Source organism: Erpetoichthys calabaricus, chromosome 12 (assembly GCF_900747795.2).
Source record: "Erpetoichthys calabaricus chromosome 12, fErpCal1.3, whole genome shotgun sequence".
Taxonomy (NCBI): domain Eukaryota; kingdom Metazoa; phylum Chordata; class Cladistia; order Polypteriformes; family Polypteridae; genus Erpetoichthys; species Erpetoichthys calabaricus.
In genome coordinates, this window is record NC_041405.2 from 125963053 (window position 1) to 125984249 (window position 21197).

General features: G+C 36.1%; 1 protein-coding gene across 3 annotated transcripts in view; it reads right to left on the reverse strand.

The window, feature by feature from the left end:
• The window catches only part of kif4 (kinesin family member 4), a 69695-nt gene that overhangs the window by 42451 nt on the left and 6047 nt on the right, over positions 1-21197 (reverse strand). For all 3 annotated transcript variants that reach the window (XM_028816108.2, XM_028816107.2, XM_028816106.2), the window contains exons 3-14: positions 19320-19434; positions 17450-17640; positions 17284-17373; positions 16651-16817; positions 11121-11215; positions 10912-11031; positions 9584-9759; positions 7911-7972; positions 7372-7504; positions 6765-6823; positions 2010-2115; positions 826-954 (exon numbers count right to left, since the gene is read on the reverse strand). In XM_028816108.2, the coding sequence (XP_028671941.1) occupies positions 826-954; positions 2010-2115; positions 6765-6823; positions 7372-7504; positions 7911-7972; positions 9584-9759; positions 10912-11031; positions 11121-11215; positions 16651-16817; positions 17284-17373; positions 17450-17640; positions 19320-19434 (1443 nt within the window). The remainder of the gene's footprint in view (positions 1-825; positions 955-2009; positions 2116-6764; positions 6824-7371; positions 7505-7910; positions 7973-9583; positions 9760-10911; positions 11032-11120; positions 11216-16650; positions 16818-17283; positions 17374-17449; positions 17641-19319; positions 19435-21197) is intronic.

Sequence of the window (21197 nt, forward strand, 5' to 3'; positions counted from 1 at the left end):
GGCGTTTGATATAGTCCGGCAGCCAGTCCCACAGATCTATGTCTTTGTAGTCCTCCCAATGTGAACATTGCCTTAAGCATGTTCAGCTGGAAACTAATCAGCTGATGGAGGTGCCTATCATTTCCCCCCCCCCCCCCGATTTCTAGATTACTTGCATCAAAATTAGAGTCTGATAAGTGTCTGTGTAGTCCTCCAAGGCAAACATTGTCGTAGGTGTATCAGCTGTACAATCAGCTGGGGACCAATCATCTGATGCAAGTTCCTGACTCTAAATAATATGCACCGAGTATATTTAATTTGCTTTCTCACCCGATGTCGATGTCTTTCTAGATGTTTATTCTATGCTATTCACACACACGCAACGATTAGATGTCAAGTTAACATGTCTAACAGTTCTCTTAGCAAAGGTGGTCTACTTATAAAGGCAACCTCGAGTTTTATTGATGTTTATAGCTTTTATCTCCCTTTCCTTAAGCTTGTGTCGATAAATGTCAACATCCACCCTAAGAGTGTTATTCACTTACTTCAACAGGATGCCAGAGTTAAATAAAATTACAATATTTAAATATTTAAAGTGGTTAGTTTTAAGATACAGATGTAAATTTAGCCTTAATAGAAATAGACTTTCAGAGCGACCACATTATTTTACGATAGACTAAGAATTAGCAATGAAACGTAAACACTTGTCATTTACTTTTTTTTTTTTTAATTAAAATTCAGTGGAAGTAGATTTACAGACAAAAGTATTAAAAACAATGCATTAATAGTCCAGCCAGATTGTAAATATAATTATTAATGGGCTTCAAACTCAGAATAAGCACTTACTGCTGATGAAAGATTTTTTGGACTGTCACCACAATCTTGAGAAATCTTGTGCTCTTCGACACTCTCTACTGGGTTGCAGTCCGCATATGTTATAGCCTCAATTGTAGCAGCTATTCCAGCACCTTCATCCTGATGATGACCCAAAAAAAAAAAAAGAAAAAAAAGTGAAGTATTTAGACAACAAGGAAACATTATTTCTTGCAGGACCATCTTATATTTCATTGTAAAAATGTGCTGATTTAATAATTTGAGTTGATAAAAATGGATGCTTTGTCATACAGCAAAGCATGCAGCAGTTGGAAGCTCAAAATGACCAAAATTGAACACCCGGACCACTTGTTTATCATCTATTCTTATCAAGACAGAGAAACTGAAGAGTTTCATTTATGTTATAGTTGGGACATAATTAGCATCTTCCACAGGGGCAAGGACTGATCCTGTTGAAATACAGTGGTACCTCGGTATACGTCCTTAATCTGTTCCAGATCCTTGGACTTATACCAAACAAATTTTTCCCATAAGAAATAAAGGGAAAATGATTAATCCGTTCCTATGAAAAAAAAAATCCTATTGTTATTGGCATATTATACATTGATGGGGTTGTATAAAATAATTTAAACACTGCTTAATACTATTTAATAACGTCTTTGTCTTCTGTGTTTTTCACAATTGTAGATACCGTCATTCTCGGCATATGGTATGCAGCAGCCAAGTCCCAGATACGCAAACACAAAATCACATGAAAATTCAGAATTATAGCGCGGGTTGTTCACTGAATGCTAGCAACTGGCGTACGGACACTCATGGGTAGTTGTGGCTTTGTCTCGAGAGAGGTAAACAAGGGTAGCATGCGGTCGTATTCCAAACAAAGGTTGTATACCAAGCAAAATATTTTGCGTCCAAACAAGATGTATACCAAGTTGGACTTATTCCAAAGCGGACATATACAGAGGTACCACTGTAATACTTTGCACTATTATGATTTAGCAGTTGTCGCATCAATTGCCAATCCCCATGGTGTTGGCTTCAACACTTCTAATGGCTACAGTTAAACCGGAAGCAAATTGACAAAATAAGGAACATAAAAATATAGTTGAATCTTCCATGTGACACTTAGGCTGGTGGAGGGAAAAAAAAAATTGGACAAGTAGAAGATCCAAAACATCCTTATACATTACCCATACCTGAAGTTGCATAATAACTTTCTGTAGGTTACGGATCACCTCTACATTCTCTTTCAATTCTTGATCTTGCAAAGTTGACACAATTCGCTGGAGATCAATCTTGCAGCTAAGAACATTCAGAAGCAGTGTTAGTGTATATAACACAAGATCTTTGCTTTATTCAAATATATGATAAGAAACTGCACTGATTCAGCAGGTGTGAACAACTGACTGACTATACAGGGGTACAAACTTCATTCTCACAATTAGTAATTAATAAACCCTGCTGAATTAGGTTCTTCTTGAGTTTGGCAAAAATTATGTCAAGTTTCAAGAATTTTGCTAAATTTGGTGAAATGCAGTGATGTCAATGAAAAGGAGAAAATTAACCGTCTTTGATTGGATTATGATGGGGCAAAGGTCTTTTAAGTGTCCCTGAGCACTAGGGAAGCATCTGCAAATTATGCTGGACCAATTGTTGTGGCCAAAAATATAACCAGAGATGTAGCAGTGCTAAACACCGTTTCTTAGAGATAAAAATTTTGTCATGCATTGGACTACATTATTGCTTTCTAAAGCTGATTCAGATACAGAGATAAAGATTCACACAGACAGAAGTCAGGGAAACACGATCTGCTATGGTTACATTCAAGTCTTATCTCTCATAAAAATAAAACCTTTTTAAGTGATTGATGGTGTAATGCAATAGGCTTAACCCTATTGCATCATGTATCATGCAGCCTCATCCCACTGCAGGAAGAAAGCCCTCTACAGGATGCCTTGGAATTCTTTTATTCTCAGAAAAGCCGGTAGGAGAGAGTTTGTGGAGGAAGAAGAGCTAGATACTGGTTGCCTTTGGGTATTAGCCTCTGCTCTCTGTACTGCAGTCAAGGAATGGTTTCCACTGGCAGACTGAGCCTATGATGTAAGGGATCAATGTTATATACTGGAGGGTTTGCCCCATCTGAAATTGGCTGCTACAGCTTTGTGATATCATGCTGGTCTCACAAAGAAAGGTTTGCAAATCTATTAAAAACCAAAAACAAATCACTAATTTATAAATTTAGACCCACTGCTGTGGCACTCCAAATCATGGTTAAACTGTTCAAAGTTTGCTTTAATTATCCTTGACATGTGTCTAGAACTTGACTGAAGTTCATCTGTGCAAACTAAAATAGACTGGACATAGTTCATAGTGTGTGTCAGTGAGTTTACTCAAACATGTTGTACTAAGTTCTTTAATTGCCATAATGTTAGTAACCGTGATTGATCATGCAATTAAAAAGTTGATAATTGGTTTGTGTTGCTTCAATCTGCTCTATCACAAATTCTGCATTTTTCTTTGTGCATAAGCAGAACAAAACACTGAAACTATGACATATCTTTACATTCCCTGCTCTGTGCCTCAGTAAATACAAATTATCTTCAATACGCTAACAATCCAATTGACCTTCATTCACTCAGAATATGGAACCAGTGTAGGAAGCACTTTAAGACAGAAAAGCTCTTATCTTTTGCACCTCTACATGGCAACCACTCTTTTCTACCCTCTCAAGCATACACAGTATTTAATGCTTGGAAAATGTTTTGAATTAAAACATTTAGAGACTTGTACATCGAGAATGTTTTTGCATCCTATGAGCAGTTAGGCTTCAAATTTAAGTTCTCATCAATACAATTTTCCCACAAATTTCAAGATAGAAAACTTTGCTAAACTAAACCTGCCTAATCTTCAACTTCCACCTATTTCTATTTCAGAAGAAATATTGATCAGTCTTAAAGACTCAGATAGCATCTCCATAATTTAGAAAAACATTTTAAAGTCCGTTCCTTTCAAAGATCACAAGGAAAGTGAAAGGATCTTTCACTTAACATTTCAGAAAATGAGTTGAAAGCAGCTATGCACAGAATACATTCTAGCTAATTAAGTATAACTCACTTAATTATTCAACTTAAAATTTTCTAATGAGCACATTTACCCTGATTAAAACTATCCAAAATGTTTCCAGACTCAGGCCTCATCCGATAGCCCATGTATCTAGGGATGCTCCGACAGATCGGCATGACAATCTAAATCTGCCAATTTTCACTACTGAAGACTTGGTCATTGATAGGTACATTGGACATTCACAAAAAAACAGTCTTTTCAGCCCCTGCCTTTCTAAGCTTTTGGTAATTTAGTTGCAGTGTTCCTTTATGTTTAAACCAAGGGAAGAGAGGAATAACATTCTCGCTTTGCTTGCCACTTTGCAGATTTGCCTCTCACATATAGGGAGGTGGACGTACAATTTAAACAGATTGTTATTTTCATGGGAATTGTTACATATGCATAATAGAACTATTTTACTTTACAGCGAGTAATTAACCATAGCAAAAATAGTAAAATGTAATAAATTGAAAGAAAATTGTTTCATGATGCGTTAGAAGTATTCGTTGCATTATATGTTTTCATTCTGTTTGGCTCTGAAATTAACATGCAAATACTTTTTAAAATTTACACTTGTACTGTAAAACTTCAGTAAAAAATTTTTTAATTAACTTTTCGTCAATATCACATTGAATTTTGATTCTGTGTTTGGACTTACATTGTGACAACGCAACATACAACTGCCCGTGAGTGAATATCGCTTCTTTCTCTTTAATAAACCAACTTTTTCGAATGTTTTTCCCTGTGATTTGTTAACTGTCATAGCAAAAGCTATTCTAACGGGGAACTGTAAACGTTTTACTACGAATGGCATATCAAGATCTCCTTTGGTGTCTAATGTTATCCACGGAAGATGTACTACATTACCTTTCGTGTCGCCTGTAAAAATTTTACAAGTCAAAATTGTTCAACCAATTTTGAATACAACTAATCTTGTCCTATTGCATAGCCCATCACTCAGACATAAATTATGCAACAACATTACGAGACATCCTTCTTTCAACAGTAATTCAGTCGGTGGAAGACAAGACGGTGTTAACGGTTGCGGACTCTACGGGATATTGTAAGTTGACGTTTTCATCTTGCGCACCATCACCACCAACTGCATCAGCATAGTCTATGGATACGCATTTAATCAATTTGCCATGTAGCCGATCGACAATTTGAGTTAATTCGTTTGACTTCATCGTTTCTCGGTGCTAGGAGAGCATGTACTTATTTCTTCTGTTGATAACCCTTTGGGATGAAATTCAATCAATCAGATTTGGACAAAAGTTTTCTTTTATTAGGAACTTAAAGTGAGGAAAACGTAAAAGTTTATAAGAGCCAAGAGCGCAGGAATTGCACCTGACAAAAGTATTCACACGAATGAAAGGTGAGAGGACCGTGGGTGTGGTTGAAAATGGTTGAGAGTAGGATGGGACTTGAACAAATCTCTTGGCAATAATCTCATCAAGATTTTCTTTTATAATAGAGAGATAAGTACTGTTATATGTTTGAGTGTATCATACAGTAGAAATTTTGTTAAGAAACAAGCATTACACAATTAAAATGGAAATCCATATTTATAAATACACTAAGAATTACGACTGTCTAGGTGGCACACTGAAGGGTAAAAAAAATAAATAAATAAATAAAAATACACATCTGTACAAGTAAATGTATATTTTAACAGCAAAAGAAAAAATGTTGTAGTGCAATTAATGATTACAAATTTAAACCTACAAGTACACTTATATTTACATTTAAGCAATGTTTAATTGCCAATATTACTTGATTTTGCAAAAAAAATGTAGCTTTGTTTCAGAAATTACAAAAGAAAAAATAGGACAGCTTGTAATTATGAGCAGCATTTAATTTTCTTTTATATCATATGTATTATGAATAAATATTTTTATACATATTTTATCAGTAAAAGTATGTACTCTAAGCAAATTTTATTTTAGTATTTTTATGGTTACTGAACAATAAGCCTACAGAATGTCATTTTGTCCAAAAAATGAGCAGTTATTACCTTTGATCTATAGTTTAATTACAAAAATACCAAAGTTAACACTTTATTAGGACATAAGACTTCTATGTTATGCTGGAGCTTAGTATAAAGTTTTTAAAGGGTTTTAGAAAACATTCTGAATTGCAATTGGCTGATCCAGTAACATAAAATCGGTACAGGCCTTAAAATAACCACCTGATTGGAACATCCCTACCTATATGCATTAGTCAATATGTAAAACTACAAGTACAGATTTTTTAAATTTATAGAAAAAAAACCTTCATTTTAGAATACAATTTAATTTGGTAAATGAATATACAGTATATAATTATGAATAAATAATTTTGACTTGAAAAATGCCAAACGTATCCCTTAAGGGGACTCTGGTCTAATGAGACAAAAACTGAACTCGCTGGGTAGAATTCCAAGCACCATGTCTGAGGAACATTTGGTATGGTTCATCGCCTGCCTAATATCATTCCTACAGTGAAACATGTTACCAACAGCAAAGTTTCAATGGGGTGCCTCTCAGTTGCCTGGACAGGAGTATGGTCAGAACTGAGGTAAGGATGAATTTAGTCAAATACAGAAAGGCCCTTAAAGAACACCTGCTCTAGAGCATACATGACCTGAGACCGGGGTAATGGTTCACCATCCAAATGGTGAATGACTTTATAAAAATGAAGAAAAATGATAAAGAATAAAATTCAGTTAAAAGGTTTAAAAATGAATAAACTAAACCTAAACATAGCCTTACAAGTAATCATGTTAAACCCTTTAATCATCATTGGGAGGACAAAACTAACTGCTGGGCACTACATTACAACAGGGTCAAAAAAAATAAAAAAACACTTACGCAGCATGCTGACGAAGCTCTGCCAGTTTAGTCTGTAACTTTTCATTGACCTGTTCAGTCTATATAAGGAGAAAATATTTAATGAACCAAAAAAGAATATATACCATAAATTGATGTTCCTTAGTGTGCGACAGGCATGTGCTTTATCTGTAAGCCAATCATATAATATGGTCTTGACAATAAATCTGAACTATAATAAAAGCTATTTATATATTTGGTTATTATGGAAGATGCCTTAAATCAGGCAAAAGTCATTTAGTGAATTAGGAGAAGCCACAATTCCACTAACAAAATTACTCATTTAAACCCCATTGAGAAGGCATTAAGACAGCAGATAGATTAAATGCATTAAATTAGATATTTTTTTTTTTTTTTTTTAAACCTTAATACAATATATAACAAAAGAGCCAAAACCTGGAAAGCAAATATGATCCTAGACACCAAGAACTCATACTATGTAAAAGAAACCACTGATATTAATTTAAAAGGCAACTATATCTGTTAAACCATTTTGGCAAACAAGAAACTTATGGAGGATGTTTATTGAACACTACAAAAAAAAATAAAAATGTATTAAGAGAAAGAATCTATAAATATTTTCACTTACAATAATTATTTTTTCAAACATCTGCGCTGTCTGTCCAATAGCTTCACTTAGTTCCCGACTAAGTTTAATATTCTCATCCTGCAAACAGCGATTCTTTTCAAGTATATCAGTCACATTTCCTGCAGGCTCTGAACTGTGAAGTAAATCAATTTCTAATTTAAAATTAATAAACTTTACTAATAGTAATAAACAAAATCTCGTCTAAACTTAGGGAGAAGAGGAAACTGGTTAACTATTCTGTCATAATAAAACCTCTCTCTGCCACTTTGACATTTTCCAAGTACCCTGGTTGGCCAATTACCCGTTCCAAACTTTAGATTTGTAGAGCTCACTTTGACAGAACTTAAACTATAAGAGTAGCAGATTTTAATCACTGCACTACACAATTCTGTTCAGTTAACTGAATACCTTATATATCTTAAATCTCATTATAAATATGGCAAAACACGTTCTAAAGGAATCATGAACACAAGAACAAAAGACACTGTTCACTGATCTCAGTTTAAAAAAACAGCCTTGATATAATAAAGCATGCTTACCTGCTCAATACTGCTGGAACACCTCCCCGAGCATGAAGCAACAATACCTGCAACTCCTGAACCTTTAAGAAATGACAAAAATCGCTCTTAGAAAGAAGCATAATCTTGAGTTAATAATAACACAAGACAAAGTAAAACTTCTTTGCTGGAATTTCAAGTCAAAAGAAAAGTAAACTGAAAATACATTTTAATCACAATCTTTGTACTAGGTGCAGTTATGACAACCTCCTCTTCACCAAGCTGTATTTTGTTTATTCTTCTAGTTTTGCATCAGCAATTCTGCTTTTTCAGCAGCTATGTTCTGCCAAGACTTGCAATATCAGACAGATGTCTGCTAAGATCACTAGTGTGATCAAAACATGCATACAGAACAACTTGATACTAACAACAAAATAACTAAAGAACTGATTACTGATTTCAGGAAGAAACAGAATGACCACTGGCCACAGTATATAAACAGTGACAGAATGGACAGACTCTAGTTTTATGTTCCTGGGTACCTACATCTCAGAAGATCTTACATGGTCAATAAACACAAAGTCACTGGTTAAAAACATAACAGCAACTTTACTTCCAGAGAAATTTCATGCACGATAAAAAGAAAAAAAAATCCTGAGAAAATTAAAAAAAGCAGAATGCATTATATAACCATAACACAGATTGAAGTGCCACAAACCAATTATCAAATATTTTTAAACACATGATGAGTTGATCTTGCTGAGAACATGGTAATAAAAGAACTTCTAACAGTGCTTTTGAGGGAGAAATATTACCAATACCAATCAATCCGTAAATACTAAAAGAAAACAAAATTTAACACAGACTCGCTGTTCTTTGTGATGGGATCCAGCTGCTGAAACTGCTTTTAATGAGGATGCTTTTAAGTAAAACACAGGTCTACAGATGGTTTTTGAGTTTCAGATGAGGGGAAATGTCAATTTTTCTTCTTCCCGCATATGAAAAAAAATTCAAAAAGGAAAGCATTTTTGTACCATGGAGGAAGTCAAAGAAAAAAAAATTCGCTGCAGGCATTGGACAATGCTCCTCTTAAGCGATTCCAAAAATTTTTCTATCAGTGGGAAAGCAGTTGGGATAAATGCATTCATTCACATGGAGAGTACTTTGAAGTAGACTAAAGTTTCAGTAAGTAAAAATGATTTAAAACAATTTTTTCCCCCCAGTTATTTTTGGGTATCCCCTCGTACATGTAGAAAAATAAACATGCAAATTTACAAAAAATGCATTAAATTATTTAATGTTTTTGAATGCCAGATTCAAGACTGAAAGCACACATTTAATGCAATATAGCCAACAAAGCATGATTGAAGAGAATGTTAGAGATGAATTAGTAACAATAAGAAACCTTTGGTTTCGATCACTACTACTGACACTGTTACTGAATAAAAAGGTTAAATTTTTATAAATACTGTACCAATTTTTCTATGAATGGATTATCTATTGCAAAAACTACACAAAATATGTAAATATTCCTTTTCTTTTAGAAAATTGTGAGTTTGAACTACAAATGGAGTTTATTTATATAAACATTTTAATGTCTATAATATACATTTATATACACACACAATCAAATAAATGTAAATAAAGCACTTAAAATTCAAATAAAGCTGGCAACAGTGAAATAAAATGTCAAACAAGAATAAAAGTCATAATACCTGCTGCTTTAGACGCTGCATTTCTGCAGCCCGAGGATCAACATTAACAACTGGCTTATTTTTTATTTTTCTTGCTCGATCTGCGTAACGCATGGTGTTAATGGTCTCCTCCATATTTGAATCTGCAGGACTCACACATGCAATCATTAAGGTGTGGCTATTACCACCCAGTGAATCTATTAGAGAGAGAGAGAGAGAGAGAGAGAGAGAGAGAGAGAGAGAGAGAGAGAGAGAGAGAGAGAGAGAGAGAGAGAGAATGTATTAACAATTGTAGTCATATTGTCAGTTTGCAAAAAGTAGCTGCCATGCAGTGGTCTCACTTTACACTTGGCACAAATATGTAAACTGTACCATGCTAAATTCTTACTAACATTAGTAAAACATTTTTTGTCATAATTTTTCACAATAAAATGTGTAACATTTTCACAGGTTTCAAAGCCATGTTAAACTTTGTTTCAAATCCTGATGCAACCTTTGAAGTTTTAACTAAGATCTTTTCACTTCACTCTAAATGGTGCCAAGTATTCTTTGAAGGTAAGATCTGTTCACTTCATATACAACATCAACTCAAACTATATCGTAGTTTTCTGCTTCCTTCAGTAATTTATCCCCTCCACCATGATACACGTCGGAAATCATCTTCTGCCTTTCGCGCCATGTCTAAAACACCATAATGAGTTTCTCCAACTCAATGCACAAAATCCATCAGTGCCTCAGTCTTTCTCTTAATTCAACATTCATATTCTTTCACTCTGCGACACTTCACACGTTCACCCAATCATTCTCATCTGTTCTTTCCAACCGCTATTGGCCATCTCTCATTTCCATATAACATTCTACTATTCCTCATATACTTATTCTTCTAGTGGCAAAAATTTAATTTATCCCTCTATTATATGATATAAAATTGTCAACATTTAGGGGCAAATAAAAGCTTCTCAAGTGCTTACAGGGGAGATTTTTAGAAATTCAAATAAGGAATGGAGAAAACTTTTTTTTGGTCATTGATGTGGTTACTTGTGGATGTTACCAACTAACTTTCATAGACTTTGAAGGCCACATTTGTTAAACATGGAATAATCTGAATGAAGAATAATAAACACCCATTTAAACGCATAAGAAAACGATTTTACTATTGCTCTGCTTCTTAAGAACTGGGTAAATACTGTCGGTACGAAGAAATCTTCCACACAGACTAAAAGCTCAGTTTATACACTCACCTAAAATAAATAATTGATATTCTGTTTGTAATTAGGCATCTTGCAAATACTTTATATCACCACCTCTTGTACCTTAATCCTCATTTATAAAGAGCTAAGGATGTGTACCTTGTAATAGACGAGTTAGTTTAGAATCTCTGTAAGGCACAAAACTTCCTTTTTTACTTTCATCACCAAGAGCACTGATCACATTCCCCAATGACAGCAAACCACGGTTGATATTAATTCCTGAAAATCACCAGTAAGAGAAAAAATAAAATATAATAAATGAATTAAGTACATTGCAGGTTCAAACTTAAAGTAAAATTTGCTTCTACCTTCTTTTAAACGATCCCCTTCAGCTTTTGTTTTTTTTTGTCTCTCAGAACCAGCCAGATCCACTAAGTGCAGCTTGGAGCGGCATATAATACTTCTGTAGTAAATCCAAATTAAACAAAGTTAAACAAGTATTTATTTCATTAATTTAAATGAAACTAATAAAATACTGGTTTTAATTCACAGTATAAAGAGTCAAACTAGTTTCAATGATGGGAAAGTATCACAGCTGTATATCCCAATTAAAACAGATTTTCTTCATTTTCCTTAAAACCATAGTTATGCAACTACAGTAGATCCCCGCAAAGTCGCAGTTCAGAGTTCGCGGATTTTTCCTTAGATCTAATAACCGTTAGCGGAAACCGCAAATATCCTCCGCAATTATGTTTTTTTCCGCAGTACTGCTGTACTGTACAGAGAACAGGAAGCAACTGTATAGGAAAACACGTCTTGGGATGGTGAAAGTAGCCAATAGAATTTGAAACTGCAACTCCCAGCAGTCCATGCAATGGCTCGGATTGGGCTTCTGCTGAGGGTGCTGGGGTTATTGGGGTCAAAGGATGTCAGCGTGGCTTTTAAAAAGGGGGCCGGTGACCAAATGCAAAAAAAAAAAAAAAAAAAAAAAAGTTTTTGTAATTTCTGTTTCAAGTTCATGTCTGTCTGCCTTCTGTTGGGTTACCTGTATTTATTCATTTTGTCCTGGATCATTTAGTGGTTGGCGTCTGGATTGCCTGCCGTCTGCCTGTGTACATGAGGACTGTAAGTGGATTCATGGCCATCCTGCCAAGAAAGGAGTGCTCCTGAACCCATCCACCCGTCTTCACCATTTCAGGAACTAGCAGTAGGTGCAATTCTGTGACTCAAGCGTGACACCCTGCAGCCTCACTGTCCCTGGGATTGAGCTGCTGCACTAGACTAGCCTGCAAGCATTAGCGCTTACCTCTGTGTGCTTGCGTGCGGCCAGTTCAAGCGCAGTTGGCTCGGTAATTTACTGAATTTCATCCATGGTATCAGTTGCACCTTGTACATATTGTTCCAGTAGGTTTTTTAAATAGTTTTTATAGTTCATTAGCAGTGTGTAAAATAATCAGTGTTGCAGTAATTGACGCTCTTTGCATATGGGGGGAAAAAAAAAAAAAAAAAGTGTTCCATTAAAATTTCACTTTTTCTTTGTGAACTGTGACGTTTACTTAAAAAGTGCGGCAAAAAAGTATTTGGCGTCCAGGGATGCATTAACCCCCAAGTATGTGGCAGTTTAAGGGTTAAAGCCTCAAGATGCTGCTGAAAACGCCCTGCACCTTCTAAGGCTTCTGGCAATGAAAACACAATTGCATGAATTACAGTACATATAGCGGTAACATCAGTATTTTACATTCTAGCACTGTGGGAGACCTAGAAGTACAATATACAGGTTTATCTTTACATTCTTTATTTTTAGGTAATGTATTAAGCTGAGCTTGAAATTAAACTAAAGTGTTTTGGGGGCATATTTATGGTTTAAACTATAAAAATAGGCTTTTTTTTTTTTTAACCACATCCAAAATTCGTGTTTTATCCACAATTCGGGGGTTCTCTAGGAACGTAACCACCGCGAATTCTGGGTGTGTACTGTATTAGTCTTTTTTGTTATGGTTTCCAATTGTAAGCTCAACTTCACATGAAGCTTGCCAATAAATAAATACACACACATATACACATATATACATGTAAATTAGAACAATCTAGAAGAGAATAGACCATTCACCCCAATAAAGCTTGTCAGTCCTATCCAGTTAATTCTTCTATATACAGTAATGCATAAATATATACACATATATATATATATATATATATATACATACACACACACACACACACACACATATACACATACATACATACATACATACATGTATGTATACATATACACATATACACACACACAGTGCATCCGGAAAGTATTCACAGCGCATCACTTTTTCCACATTTTGTTATGTTACAGCCTTATTCCAAAATGGATTAATTTTTTTCCTCAGAATTCTACACACAATACCCCATAATGAAAACGTGAAAAAAGTTTACTTGAGGTTTTTGCAAATTTATTACAAACTAGTCATTTAGCCCATTATAATAACGGGCGCTAGAACAGTAGTGCATACACATTAGTAGGAACAGTCTATATTAAATGGCAAGGGACTTTGACCTCATTCTTTTTGTTGGTCGTATTTTTCTCTCTTTCAGCCTTTCTTTTGTTGATGTTTACTTGCTGAGCTGACCGTTCTTCGTGGGCTGCCGCCGTGTATTGTGTGTCTTTAATTTTCTGTGACAGTGATACTGTCTTGTACGGCTGAATTCAATAAGGGCGCGCACAAAAAGGCGAGCTTCAAAAAGGTGACCTCAATTGAGCGCGCCTTTATTCGCTGCACCCAATTGAGGTCGCCCTTTTGAGGCTCGTCTTTTTGTGCGCACCCTTATTGAAGGATACCGTCTTGTACGTCCGTAATATACCTTTAATTTTTTCTGGCGGTAATACAGGCGTGTGCGTCGGTAATATGCCTTTAATCTCCTCGGACAGTAATACTGGCTTGTATGTGGCTGTAATATGCGTCACTGTATTGTGTACCTTTAATTTCCTCTCGCAGTAATACTGGTTTGTATTTCCGTAAAACGCCTCTAACTTTCTCTGACAGTAATATCGCACCGTGCCCCGCGCATGCGCACTTCATCAGAAGACACCCACACACGGACTCCTGGAAGCACATAGGGATTTTATATATATACAGTAGATAAAAAAAACTGAGAAATCACATGTATGTAAGTATTCACAGCCTTTGTTCAATACTTTGTTGATGCACCTTTGGCAGCAATTACTGCCTCAAGTCTTTTTGAATATGATGCCACAAGCTTGGCACACCTATCCTTGGCCAGTTTCGCCCATTCCTCTTTGCAGCACCTCTCAAGCTCCATCAGGCTGGATGGGAAGCGTCGGTGCACAGCCATTTTCAGATCCCTCCAGAGATGTTCAATCGGATTCAAGTCTGGGCTCTGGCTGGGCCACTCAAGGACATTCACAGAGTTGTCCTGAAGCCACTCCTTTGATATCTTGGCTGTGTGCTTAGGGTCATTGTCCTGCTGAAAGATGAACCGTCGCCCCAGTCTGAGGTCAAGAGTGCTCTGGAGCAGGTTTTCATCCAGGATGTCTCTGTACATTGCTGCAGTCATCTTTCCCTTTATCCTGACTAGTCTCCCAGTTCCTGCCACTGAAAAACATCCCCACAGCATGATGCTGCCACCACCATGCTTCACTGTAGGGATGGTATTGACCTGGTGACGCCTGGCATTCACACCAAAGAGTTCAATCTTTGTCTCATCAGACCAGAGAATTTTCTTTCTCATGGTCTGAGAGTCCTTCAGGTGCCTTTTCGCAAACTCCAGGCGGGCTGCCATGTGCCTTTTACTAAGGAGTGGCTTCCGTCTGGCCACTCTACCATACAGGCCTGATTGGTGGATTGCTGCAGAGATGGTTGTCCTTCTGGAAGGTTCTCCTCTCTCCACAGAGGACCTCTGGAGCTCTGACAGAGTGACCATCAGGTTCTTGGTCACCTCCCTGACTAAGGTCCTTCTCCCCCGATCGCTCAGTTTAGATGGCCGGCCAGCTCTAGGAAGAGTCCTGGTGGTTTTGAACTTCTTCCACTTACGGATGATGGAGGCCACCGCGCTCATTGGGACCTTCAAAGCAGCAGAAATTTTTCTGTAACCTTCCCCAGATATGTGCCTCGAGACAATCCTGTCTCAGAGGTCTACAGACAATTCCTTTGACTTCATGCTTAGCTTGTGCTCTGACATGAACTGTCAACTGTGGGACCTTATATAGACAGGTGTGTGCCTTTCCAAATCATGTCCACCTGTGGTAAATTCAGTTGGTTGGACTCCAATTAAGCTGCAGAAACATCTCGAGGATGATCAGGGGAAACAGGATGCACCTGAGCTCAATTTTGAGCTTCATGGCAAAGGCTGTGAATACTTGTGTACATGTGCTCTCTCAATTATTTTATTTTTAATAAATTTGCAAAAATCTCAAGTAAACTTTTTTCATGTTGTCATTATGGGGTGTTGGGTGTAGAATTCTGAGGAAAAAAATGAATTTAATCCATTTTGGAATAAGGCTGTAACATAAAATGTGGAAAAAGTGATGCGCTGTGAAGGGGGAGAGGTCAGTACTGAACAGAAAAAAGTGAATATACATTCTAGTATTAATTCAATTACAGCTAATATATTAATTTAACACATTATTACATATTATTAAAAAAAACAACATGTATATACCTTCGTCAAAGTTATGCACAGAAACTTCACAAAAGCACTGTATGACAATAGTGGCTGTTTGCAAGGTCCTCTATGTTCACATACTGTATACAGTGATCCCTCGCTATATCGCGCTTCACCTTTCGCGGCTTCACTCCATCGCGGATTTTATATGTAAGCATATTTAAATATATATCGCAGATTTTTTGCTGGTTCGCGGATTTCTGCGGACAATGGGTCTTTTAATTTCTGGTACATGCTTCCTCAGTTGGTTTGCCCAGTTGATTTCATACAAGGGACGCTACTGGCAGATGGCTGAGAAGCTAGATTGCTTACTTTTCTCTCTCTCTTGCGCTGACTATCTGTGATCCTGACGTATGGGGATTGAGCAGGGGGGCTGTTCGCACACCTAGACGATATGGACGCTCGTCTAAAAATGCTGAAAGATTATCTTCACGTTGCTATCTTTTGTGCAGCTGCTTCCTGAAACGACATGCTGCACAGTGCTTCTCATACTTAAAAGCTCGAAGGGCACGTATTGATTTTTGACTGAAAAACAGACTCTCTCTCTCTCTCTCCCTCTCTCTGCTCCTGACGGAGGGGGTGTGAGCTGCCGCCTTCAACAGCTTTGTGCCGCAGTGCTTCGCATACTTAAAAGCCAAACAGCCCTATTGATTTGTTTGCTAGAGATTGTTTTCTCTATCTATGTGACATTCTGTGCTCCTGACACGCACTCCTTTGAAGAGGACGATATGTTTGCATTCTTTTAATTGTGAGACAGAACTGTCATCTCTGTCTTGTCATGGAGCACAGTTTAAACTTTTGAAAAAGAGACAAATGTTTGTTTGCAGTGTTTGAATAACGTTCCTGTCTCTCTACAACCTCCTGTGTTTCTGCGCAAATCTGTGACCCAAGCATGACAATATAAAAATAACCATATAAACACATGGTTTCTACTTCGCAGATTTTCTTATTTCGCGGGTGGCTCTGGAACACAACCCCCGCGATGGAGGAGGGATTACTGTATAGCACTGCACCTAGTTCTTTCATCCCAGATCTTAATATGCACTAAATTGGCAAATTTCTATGCTTACATAAAGTCATACAGAGACCATACACAGTATTTTTCTACAGCACATCAAACCGGTTTTAAACTAGTTCATTGGTACATTTAGCAGTGTTGATGTGCATTGAAAAACAGAATCAATGGATAACCAAAGTTAATATAGAAATGCAGTATATACTCACTTGTCCTGTCCCTTTCTCAGTTCAATAGTAATAGTAAATATTGCATGGGAGCGTGAAGACGCAGAATTCATAGCAGTAGATGCAACTGTGCGAGCAGCATTTCCCTGTTCCAAGCAACCCACCATTTCAGGAGCACTACACACATCTTTTTCTGTCAACCCAACAATCTAAGGAAAAGTATAATTGAATGGGTATAAAAAAAATTAACTGGAAGAGGTCAAAAATCTAAGTGAAGCAAAAAACAAAAACAAAAAAACCCCCTCAATTTCATATAAATATCTTTTGCAATGAAAATCATCACTAAGCAAGCAGTAAGACATTTTATACAATACAAATATCCTTTGCTCCAACCACAGTCGCCGAGAGTATTTCAGATACTAGAAAATTCTAAATGAATGTTTCCCAAAATTACAAAGACCTGTGACGATGGCCTCAAATACTATTTTGAAGTTAGAAGAGGTGTCACAACTTTGCCAGGTATTGTTTGTACCAGGTAGTCTAGAACATAAGGCTTGGCCTATTTTTAATACTGTTGCTTAAATGTCAGGTATTTAATTAAAAAAATATACATAAAACTGTATACAATACACACAATGCACACACCACAGCTCACCTACACCATTATATAAATACCTTTATGCCTTCCTTAGGATCCTCCCGAATATTAATGCTTGGCTTTTCCTTGGCAGTACATAACAGATCTAAAATTTCTTCATTATAAATCTGAAATATATATATATAAAATTTCAGCATGAAACTAAAATGAGTTACTACATGACTGCAAATAACTGTCCCTTACCTCTAGATAGGAAACACTGAATGTGGTCTCACAGTCTTGCCTCTTTGACTTTTCTTGGAATAGCCTGTTGATCACTCTGGGGATAACTCCTACAGAAGGTTCATTTTCTTGGGCTGAAGTGTATGTACCTCCCATAGAAAAGGTTTTTCCTGACCCAGTCTGTCCATATGCCAGCACTGTTGCATTATAACCTAAAGTGTAAAGAGAGAAACAATTCACTTTATAAAAAAATACATAAAAAAATAAATTAGGATGCACTGTAATTTTGTCTGTATTTTGCAAATAGTAAGAGGGATGTAATCATATGGATGTTATGATATTTCTGTAAGAATATAAATTTCACAATTTAGGCACATTATTTTGTTATTCAAGGTGGGAACCACCGGTTATGCCATGATATATTATCACATTACTTGAGTCATGACACAAATACTGTACATTGCAATTTATGTTTTAAAACCATAAAAAAAAAAAAATAAAAAAAATTACGATTTCACCCCAAAAAGATTACATGGGCAAGCAGAAAAGTGCAGCAAAGTTTGCATCTGTATAATGAAAAAGGTGCCAAATATTACTGATCCCAGTTATAATTTTTCAACTGTAGAAACTGATTTCAAGCATGTACATCATCTACATATCATTAAAAGCACATTATCTAGATTTAGCTTCGGGGCAATGCCACAAGTTTGAAGCAGGGGTTTCAATCAATATGAGACCATAGTGGTGTGTTGCCACAATGAAAGTGCTGCTGCCTTGCAGCAAGGAGGCAGGAGCTCAAGTACTGGGTGCTCCAAATGGGGAGTTTGCACATTCTCCTATTTGTGTGGGTTGGAGATCCTAAATTGACCCGATATATAACAGGGTGTATGTGTTTTCACTCTGTGATGGGCTGCTGTCCTACATGCATGTTTCTATGAAGCAAAAGTATACTATTAAAAGGGCATATGCACAGTCAATTATGAAACTAACACACAGGTTCAGCACATTTTGCAGTTTAATGTTAAATAATTATGATACAATTATTTCTAGTAACTTTACGGCGAGGAGGAAAACCCTGGAAGGCTTTGGATTAGCCTACCATATTATTTTACAGCTTTTAATAATATTATTAAAAGGACAATGGCTAGAGCGGACACCTGATGGATACAAGGCATTCAAATTGTGCAGAGTGTGAATGGTCTGGTGTCTGGTTGGAACTTCTCGAACATCTCTAAAGACATGCTGATTAGGTTAACTGGCAAGTACAAAATTAGTCTTGTATATATGTGTGGGCATAAGCATGAACTAGCCTTGTAATGGGCTGGCATTCCATACAGAATAGTTTTTAGACTTGCTAAACCTTGCTACCAGAATAACCATGAATGCAAGTTATCAATTTACCCCTTTAAATTTTTTTTTTAATCTAAAACCTGTAGTTATTAGATAATGCAAACATGTCTGAATTAGAGGTACTAGGATTTCTCCAGGACTGCAGACTAAATTGAAAGAATCAAGGAAATGAATTCTTAAGCAAGCATCACCTAATTGAAAACAAAGCATATGTGTTAAAACTACAAAACTGACTAAAGGAAAGGGAATCCAGTTATTCAACAATGATAAAAAGATGCAAACTAAAAGATTGTTAAAAGAATATTTAACACAAATACTAAGCAGTGTTTTACAACACAAAACATATTTAAATACATGCACCAACTTACCAAGTATTGCACTTTAAGTAGCCTGTTAATGTGTGACGGGCTGAGCTCCACTACACATTGTTAGTAGTGTTGCTTATTAAATAAGAAAAACAAAAAACTTTGCCAAATATTATAATACTAGAAGTAGAAACTGTTAAAGTGCTATCAGAGAAGCAAAAGATACTCTTAATTACCTTTGAACAGGCCAGTCAGTAGTGGTACAACTGAAGTGTTAAACACTTCCTCCTGTTCAGTCATGGGATCATATACATAGTCATAAGTAAAAGGTTTATTATTGCCAACAATCACCTGCAAAGGCAGAAAAAAAAAACAATGGGTTATCCTCCACTAACTAAATGAAAGCAACCCAACCTCAAAAACAATCTTACAACTTCTATCTGAGAGTGCAATAGACCTTGAAAATGCAGGATTGGCATAATCACCCCAACATTTTAGTAGTTCAATGAAAATATATTTTCAGTTTACATTTTAAAAAATGTAAAAAGCAACAAGACACCAATAAGCGACTTCAAGTATGGTTATATTCTCTGAGCCAGACAAACCTATCAATTTCTGCAATACTATTTTGCCTTCTTACATCTGGCCAAGATGCTACTTTGATCTGCCTACTTAAAGTAAGAAAGGAGTAACTATAGGTGTATTAGACAAGTGCTAGCACAAAGTAGATCTTTGCGTGCGATATTTTGGGAGTAACATCGAACAAAAAATTTAAACTTTCATCAGACCTTAAATTACTTTAACAATATGCAGAAGACAAAAATGTTAGGAATAGCAATGGGGAAAGATCTGAGCAAGAAGAAAAAGAAATATCGGGGTTGGAGATTAAAATGCATAAAGAAGATTGTATTTGTAAATCATCAGCATGCAACAATACTAACCCTTATCTTAGATTTAAGGCCCTACAGACCCCACAGTCTCTTTAATTACTCCAGAAAATATATCTGCCATTTCTTTAACACATTGATACTTCATGAAATCTCCAAGTTTTTGTAAGAAAGTTCAGAGAAAAAAATGATACACTTGTATTGTTTGGAATTTTGGAGATGTAGGCTATAAAATATGGTTATATGTAATGCATTTTAATAATCTTGCCCATGCTGAGCACAACGCACAAGGACATACCTGTGAGCAACACAGAGAACCAAACACCTGAAATGGTACTAGAGTATAATGAGAAGTAAAGATGTATGAGAAAACGTGGATATGTTCATTACCATATACAGCTGCAAACAAAAGACTGACAATGCTTTTGGTTGTTTATTTTTTTTTTTTACTTGTTAATAACATCACTCATGTGAACACTAACAATGCTTGTGTTATATGGAATGTTTGAAGTGAAATAATCAATAACTTAAATTGCTAAACTGAACCACAGAAGAGTTTTAATGTGGAAGTTAGGTAATGCTCTGATGAAGATCCACATTAAGAACTGGGAGCATCCTCCCCTCATATCCTGACCCTGTTGCATGCACTGTAAAGTAGATTCAAAAAATTTGCTCCAACACTTCAGAAGCATTTGGGAAATGTGTAAAACAAATTTTACACTTTTACACAGAGCATTCGGCCTCTAAGACCCGAAGCAATAAGTAACAAAAACATGAGGATTAATGTACAGTATACACATTTTTGCTTAGCAATTGAACAGTACAAATTATACTTATGTATGCTTTGGACTGTCAACAGTTACATGTATTCTACATACTGTAAAATAAAGGTTGTAACAAAACATTCTCGCTCATTTAGTTCAGTATCCTAGTGAGATCATAATTCTTTCTGGCAGCCTCAAGTGCAGGACAGGAACCAATCTTGGACAAAGTGCCATTCACTCGGAGTACCTTTTCACAAAACCAAATGGAGCAAATTTAGAAGTAACAATTAGCCTAACAGACATGTCTTTGAACATTTAATACACAGTAATGAAAGCCAAAACAGTACTTTTGTAAAACAAACAGTAAGCACTGCACTACTGTGTCCACATAAAAATTATGAAAAGCACAATAATTTGGAGACACTGAGAAGCAATATAGAAAAAGCAGATTTAACGAATGTCC